General features: G+C 33.3%; 1 protein-coding gene across 1 annotated transcript; it reads right to left on the reverse strand.

The window, feature by feature from the left end:
• Positions 1-2,748: 2,748 nt before the first annotated feature.
• On the reverse strand, positions 2,749-7,257 carry LOC129290285 (peptidyl-prolyl cis-trans isomerase FKBP62-like). Its single transcript, XM_054927013.1, has 13 exons — positions 6,914-7,257; positions 6,736-6,822; positions 5,853-6,113; positions 5,686-5,760; positions 5,513-5,593; positions 5,207-5,401; positions 5,038-5,124; positions 4,774-4,949; positions 4,061-4,183; positions 3,828-3,974; positions 3,613-3,740; positions 3,358-3,478; positions 2,749-3,035 (listed from the first exon to the last, which is right to left on the reverse strand). The coding sequence occupies exons 1-13, from the start codon at positions 7,092-7,094 to the stop codon at positions 2,985-2,987; spliced, it is 1,713 nt and encodes a 570-aa protein (XP_054782988.1). The 5' UTR covers positions 7,095-7,257; the 3' UTR covers positions 2,749-2,984.
• Between the last annotated feature and the right edge of the window lie 776 nt (positions 7,258-8,033).

The following is an 8,033-nucleotide window of genomic DNA, read 5'->3' on the forward strand; positions in this document are numbered from 1 at the left end:
CGTTCTCTTTTTCTTAAGCTTCATCTATTACACATTGAAAGGTTCTAATTTAATGTCTTACTTTTTTTTTTTTTTTGTCTTCTCCTCATTTTTTATACAACTTAATTTTTTCAAGTTAGTATAAAAAGTAACAGAGTTTATGCACACGTTAATCACTCTTAAATCTTTATAGTCACATTTAAAAATATAAGGATTAACAGTAGATAAATAAAATTTAATGGACTTAAAACAACAAAATAAAAGTATAGCGATGAAAAGTTTGTTCGATCTATTTGAAATGAACAAATTTCATTTGTCGTAACTTATAGTGATAATGATTATATAATATTTTTTTCTTTTATTAAAAATAATAATTAGCATGTAAAAAATATTATAAGCAACAGGTAGAAGTTATAAGTTAAAAAAAAAAAAATTGTTGCTTATCATATGTCAGGCAACAGGTGAAATTTGTAACCAAATAATACTTATAACAACTATCAAAACTTGTAACGAAACTAGCAATATGAGAAAATTGTTGTCTTAGAACACTTTATTTAGTGCTATAAAGTATTGCTGTAAAAGTTAAATACAACGTGAGAAAATTGTTCCTATCAAATAGCAACAGGTAATAACTATTGCCGATTTTTAAACCCCAAAATTATTGCTTGTAGGCTAACAATATGCAACAGTTTTTGCCTAAAGTTGTAAAACATCATTGTTTTAGACTTTAGGTAACAATCATTTAAACTATAGTCAAAAACTATTGCCTATTCTTACAAACAACAGTTTCCCCTTCCTGCAACAACTTTTACCTATTGTCATAAATAAAACAGTGAGTTTAAAGAATAATTTTATGAGAATGCATTCAACTATTTCTCAATAGTTATATAAATTGTTGGATCCAAATATAAGGAATAAAAAGTTAGATTCTTTGTATCTTATACTCCATCTTCAAGTGAATTGAAAATGTCTATAATGTTATGTATAAATGGGACATTCACTAGTTGAAAAAAAATCATGTACACTCACTAAATCAAAATATGCAGTTATGTACCATGAAACTTCATTGCCTCAATCATGAAACTATCATTTAGAGCTAAGGGTCAAGTAAACCTTACATTTGACATTACATTAAATATTACTAATCATAACTAGAAAAAAAGAAATAAATGCATATAAAATATTAGAGATTCATTCTCGTTGTTTATCTTCAGATTTTATATTTTTAAGAAAATGCAGCCACTAAAATTTAACAGTTAAAAACTTACAAAAATAATAGGAAAGAAATTCAGTTGGAAGGAATCAATTAGTTAAATCGGTAGATTTCTATATTTTGGATCTTCTCTTACTGTTTTTCTCTCGTTACTCGCCCTAACTTTCTGATCTGACATGGTGTTTTATATGTATTAGTTATATTGTTTTTATATTACTATGAAATATGGCCTGATATAATTTTATAGTTCATGTTGATGATCATACAAAAATTGTTAAATACATATGGTTCCTCTCTTAATCAACAAATCGGTTCATTAGTGGATTGATTGGTTGAAATAAAAAAAATAAATAAAGGAAAACGCAAATGAAGATATATACATGTGTAAATGGATTTGATTAAAAACAAAAGATACAACGTTAAACAATGAACCTTATCGACTACAAGAATTATACAACACCATTATATTCCATCATTAACTAAATTTTTAAAAATATTATTAATTAAAAAATTTTGTTTAACAACTTTCATCAATATTCTCTTTAATTTTCTTCTACTCTTCTTTACACTTCCATTTAACCCCAGTAACAAGCTACACCAAAGTGTGGAACGATTAGTTTATAAGGCCTGCCATGGTATAACCATCTATCACAGATGCCGCTTTTCATATGGGATGAAAGTGCAAACCAATAGCCACAAAAGTAGGAGTAAATGACACTAATAATAATATTTGTTTCTGACGAAGTAGAGATCCAGAAACGAGCACGAATATTGAAGGAATAGCAATGAAAGCAACAATAAAATACAGAAATTACGATCAACAAGGCAGGGATCATCAAAATACCAATCCATCCATTGTAAAGACAGTTTTACATATTAGTTATCCAGTTACAAAAGCAACTTCATAGTCATTCGTTCTCACGTCTCTAAAATTGCAGCCATATCTTAATTTATGTTAATCACCAGGGACTCCCAAGCCCACATTTCTCCAGTTCTCTCTAAAATTACAGTCATGATAAAATATTAATTTATTTAGTTTTCAGAGACTCCCCCAGCCCACACTTGTCATCAAAGGATTGTCATTCAACCAATATCAATGCTAATATTCATACAATACTCTTTACTTGTTTAGATTTCCCAGACTTGAAATTTATCTGCTGAAGGCTTTTTATTCAACCAATACCAATAACGACATTCATAGAATACTCTATACTTACTAGGATTTCTCAAACTTAATCAATCACTTTTCCACACCGGTCATTCTTGCTAACTTCTCCGTACAACATTAAATCAAAATAAACAAATATTGCCGCTGGAATTTTTTTTTCAACAAACTTCCAGGTATCTGTACACGAGCAGGAATAACACTCGCCAGAAAATATACTTTCTCAATTTTCGATCGAGCTTGGTATATTTTTCGCAAATTAACTCTTTCCTTTTGGGAGAAACAAATTAACATTTTTAGCAGGCTTAAATAAACGCTTTTTTTTTTAACTTGGGTTAAAATAATGTGTGTAAACTAAACGATGTCTATTCGATCATTCACAGCACAATCATAAAATTTAAAATCTAGTCAGTTATCAACTAGACGTACATAAAACTGGGACACAATAAGTAGCAGTAAAGCAATCATAATCATAACAATCATAATTGTTCCGACACTAGAAAACCATAATATTTCAATGTCCACTGGTAAACCTGGTGGGCCAAAAAAAAAAAAAAAAGGAGCAAACCCCAGAAACATAGAACATTGTTCCTAATTGCTGGAGTGTATAATTTTCCACTGGAGTTTTTATGCTTTGCTGTCGATGCTCATAGGTTCAGCATCTTTGTCTGCTGGCTTCTGCAACATTTACAAATGCACAGCATTAATTAGATGTGTCTAATAAGTAGCAAAAATAAAAATCACTTCCCCTAACCCAAGAGGAAAACAAGCTCATGTTTCACTTTAAACTCTAGTCCTCCATAAAAATTCTGACTTGCTCTTTAAATATTAATAGCATCATTAAGCACCATTTTCCTTTTGATTGAATTGTGATTTGTGAATGAAATGACATTTTCTTATGAATAAATAAATAAATTGCCTTTTCTCAAATCCAAACACACCCAGAGGACAATAAAACTAAACATCAGAAGAAAGAAGCAGAAGAGCTAATGGTGCTCACATTACTGCCATCTGACTCCACCTTAGTCATCTTGGCAAACATATTTCCATAAAATTTAGCTTCCTTTCTGTTGTACTCCTTCATCCTTTCCTTCAAGGTCTTGTACTCCAGCTTCACATCCCTAGTTTTAAACACCAAGAAGACGCCAGAATTTTACTCCCAAAAATACGGTTATAAGGAACTGCATGATCCCTCTTAGAAAAGGATAAAGTTAAGTAACTTCGACATTAAAAGCAATTATAGTGAATAGTGTACCTGTTATCAGGGTCAATCTCCAGAGCTTTCTTTATATCAAATTCAGCCAAATCCAAGTCAGCCAGCTCGATGTAGGCCTGGGCTCTTCTATAAAGTGCCTTCACGTTTCTACTTTCAAGGTCCAGAACCTACTTCCACCAAATTCAGAGGTTGTAATTTAGTGAAGTATCAACCAAAAAGAAAAACGGAGAGACCTAACAAGACCGCAGAAATACCTTAGTACACAATCTCTCGGCTTCTTTGTAATCTTTCAATTTCAACTTGCAAGCCGCATTGTTCAGATTGCATGCGACCTTTAGTGCCTTGGCCTGCTTCTTTTCCTCTTCACTGAAGGCGGAATCATACTCTACGTACTTTACAGCCTGCCATAAGGTTTCAGTGCCATAAATAATTCAGATGTCTACAAAATGGCATCAAAAAGTGTACAAGTAATGTTTTATTAGATTACCTTCTCATATCTTTTAGAAGCTTTTGCATATTTTCCACTCTTAAACAACGCATTTCCTTCTTCTTTCTTCTTACCCGCACCCTCAACCTTCTCCTGAGTGTTCATATCCCAGGACTCCTTCTCCTGCATAAGAGAATAGAAGATGTTAATAATTCCCATTAGAGAGGAGGATGCACAAACTGACAGAAGACGGCTATAAAAGAACATTAGACTATTAAGATTGTCAGTGGCAGATTTTTTTTAAGCTAACAAGCAGCAGGATTTTATCCAAGAACAATTGTGTCAGAAATAGAAAATTTCAATACTGACAACTCAGTTATGAAAATTAAAGGAAGGACTCTAAGTCCCCTAAATAACAAGCATGAAACCAGAGCCTAAATATATTTCCCAGTCCAATTTTCAAAATGCTTCATTTTGCGTAGGCTGTGCCAGACAATAAATTAGACATTCATGAATGCCATGATACTTTAATTTTGGAATATGTGAATTGCAGGTACCTACTAAAGGAACTTGATTATCGCTCTTTAAACATAAGAGTGGCTCTCACGTATAAAAATTCCGAATTTCATATCTGTATACATATAGAATCCCTACCAAGCCATAAATATCACCACCTATTTCTCTAATTCTGTGGGACAAAAGGCCCCACCAGTTAAAAAGTAAGAAGATTCAATGCACAGCTAAAAAATTTCAATCTAACTTGTCTAACTCACCTTCACAAATGATACTAGTTCAACTTCATAGTAAACAGTTGAGTTGGGAGGAACAACAGCCAATTCTTGCTTAGCCTCTGATGATCCAAAGGCATACTCAGGTGCAACAGTCAACAATGCTACTTCACCCTTTTTCATAGTCAACACTGCTCTATCAAGCCCATCGATAACTTGCTCTGTTCACCACATCAAATAACTTAATTTAGTCGCACAACAAAAAAAAATTAAGGGAAATGGAACAAAACACTAGGATATTTCACTTACCTTCATCTGTTTTGAATTCAAACAGCTCTTCATCATGACCCTTCTTAAAGAACACAGTACCATCTTGCAGTTTACCAATCAATTTCACTGTGCACACATAGAATGACCAACACTGTCAGGAATTGCACATTAAAGAAAGAAAAAAAAAAAATTCTTAACCAGCACTCACATTTCACAACAGCTCCCTCATTTGGACGCTCATATCCTTCCCCTTCACTGAGGATTTTCTTAATGACCTTCTTATCATTAGTTACTTCTGAAACAGTCTTCCAAGATACCAATTCAAGAGTTATCTGCAAGGTTGCATTAGGTGGAACTGCACCTTCATCACCATGTGCTGCCTTACCCTTCTCACCAAAACCATCTACAACAAAATCAAATGAATTAATAAATCATATTTACGCTTTTGAGAAAAAAACAAAGAGAATGTAAAAAATTTTAGCCCCGTGGCTGAAGAATTCCGTAGAGAACTTACACTGCGGCTTCACAGTTAAAAGCACTTTCTCTCCCTTTTTCATGGTTTTCACAGCCTTTGACAACGCAGGACAGAAGTAACCTAGTTCAAGATAAACATTAATCTCAAATTATCAGCATAAGAAAGTTTGAGAGAAAGCAACAGTAAACACGCACGCAAGCACGCACACTAACCATCTTTCACTGTAAACTCCACTCCATCAGATTTTGATACAAGCGTTCCATCTTCAAGACGAGCTTCATATTTAACTGCATCATTCATGGGCAGAGAACACGGCCTGAACTCAGAACTCAATCAGCATACACAACAAACGAAGCTGGAAAACAATATATATACATACCTAAAACTTCATCAGGATCTTTGGGGTTCTCCCATTTCTCTCCTTCAGTAAGTATTTTCTTAAATATGCCGCCATCCTTACATATATCCTTCACACTCGTCCAAGACAGAAGCTCAACATCAAATTGCAGAGTAGCATTAGGAGGAATCGTTGGAGGTGAACCGGATTCGCCATATGCTAGTTCAGGAGGGATGGTGAAAATGGCATTTTCACCTTTCTTCATGGTTTTAATACCCTGATCCCACCCTTTAATTACTTGCCCTGCAGTTCCACGATGTCAACTTCAAACCCATTCCATAAATGACAGCCTATGTTGTTAATACATTATAGGTCCATCTAACAAACTTTAAATTTATATTCCCTCATATGAACCAAATACCTAACTTACATTCAGGAGTTTGAAGGGGTTTGGTATTTCGCATTCTATTGAAACATGAACTGAGGAAAGTTCACAATAGACAAAGAGAACTGTGTAACAGAACTCCTAAAATAAATAAACGCCAGATAAATCCTGATTACTAAACGTTTTCCATTCTAAGGATTGCAAAGAAAATTTTCCAGTTCAATAATAACAATGCATACATTTTCTCGCCACGCGCACACAGCTTCACGCCAGAGTTTTACGCTTTATATGAAATTATTCCCAGAAGCAGACAATCAATACTAAAGATTATACAACGTAAAATTCACTTTTCGATCTCATAAAATATAGAATGTGAACTCAATTGGATAGTCACAATGAATTCAACTCGGTATAATCAATTGAATTTGAATTGTCAGTCAACTTAAAATTCATCACTTTCTAATTGACACACAATGTTCCAGGTACATCAGATCCTACAGCTTTCATCACGACTATTGTAAAAGTCAATGCAGCACTCACCTTGCCCGAGCGTAAACTTGAAGGGCGTTCCCCTGTCGCGGCTCGAATCAAACTTAGTCCCATCAAGCAGCGTTCCCGTGTAGTGAACTATCAGCAAAACAAAACAAGAAAATAAGAACAAAGCCAGAATGCGAGTAACCAAGCATATCATTTACACAACAGAAATGAAATTGAATACCTTCAACTTCATCGCCCACTTCAGGTGTCTCCCAGCCTTCACCATCCTTGAGGAGCTTCTTCTTCAACCCCTGCTGGCCGATCTCCTTCTCCTCTCCAACCTTAAGGCCGGTACCGTCGTCGGGGAGATCAAAGTCCTCGTTCATCTCCTCCGGCGGCGGCATATCAAAATCCTCATCCATCTGTGGCGTAAGATTCTAGGAACGAAGATTCGAGAAGACAGATACAGAGACAGAGACCAAAACCTAAGACTTGAAACAAAGTGAACGAAAGTAGCGAGGCCTTTAAAGCAAGGAGGGCCAGGAGAGTGAAGCGGGTTCTAGAGACTTCTACCGGGGAAGGGTTTAGAGCCGAGAAAGTAGCACAAGAGTTGAGAACGAAGGGTCAAGATGGTTCCAGAGAGAGCAATTTTTTATTATTTTTTATTTTATTTTATTTTTCAAACGAAGACTACGACGAGGACTCGGGAGACACTGCGTGTGGTTTAGGCACACATGGATAGCGTAGGGACGCGTTTAAATGGGAAAATTAGAGCATAGATCTTGTGGGGATTACTTATTTATAAACAAATCTTACAAAATTTAAAAATTTCAAAAAGATCCCTCAAGACCTAAGTATATGAAATTATGGTGCAAAAATAACACTACCTTTACTTTTAATACATGATCAATTTAATTATTAAATAAATAAAATTATAATTATAAAAAATTGAAGTAATAAATATAAATTACTGATGAAGTAGTTGTAAATAATTATTGTTAAATTTTATTGATAATGTATAATTAGTTTAATTATTAAATATGTGAAGTTATAATTACAAAATATTAAAATGGTAGTTATAAATTACTGAAAATATAATTGTAAACAATTAGTGTTAAATTTTGTTAATAATGCATAATCAATTTAACTATTAGATATGTAAAATTATAGTTATAGAATGTTAAAATGATAGTTGTAAATTACTTATAAGATGGTTGTATATGATTAATATTAAACTTGTAACACATGATCAATTTAATGGTGGATACATAAAGTTATAATTATAAAAAATTAAAGTAATAATTTTAAATTGTTAACAAAGTAATTGTAAATTTTTTAATTGATATAATATATTTTTAATA

Source organism: Prosopis cineraria, unplaced genomic scaffold, assembly GCF_029017545.1.
Source record: "Prosopis cineraria cultivar Desert tree isolate PC_DT_omini unplaced genomic scaffold, ASM2901754v1 PC13, whole genome shotgun sequence".
In the NCBI taxonomy this organism is placed as follows: domain Eukaryota; kingdom Viridiplantae; phylum Streptophyta; class Magnoliopsida; order Fabales; family Fabaceae; genus Prosopis; species Prosopis cineraria.

Excerpts from the sequence above, each read along its gene's own strand:
- LOC129290285 (XM_054927013.1), bottom strand. The coding sequence starts at position 7,094 with ATGGATGAGGATTTTGATATGCCGCCGCCGGAGGAGATGAACGAGGAC. Across the intron at positions 5,761-5,852 it reads AGATCCTGATGAAGTTTTAG|TTAAATATGAAGCTCGTCTT; the intron begins GTATGTATATAT and ends TGAATGATGCAG. Across the intron at positions 3,741-3,827 it reads CCGAGAGATTGTGTACTAAG|GTTCTGGACCTTGAAAGTAG; the intron begins GTATTTCTGCGG and ends TGGTGGAAGTAG.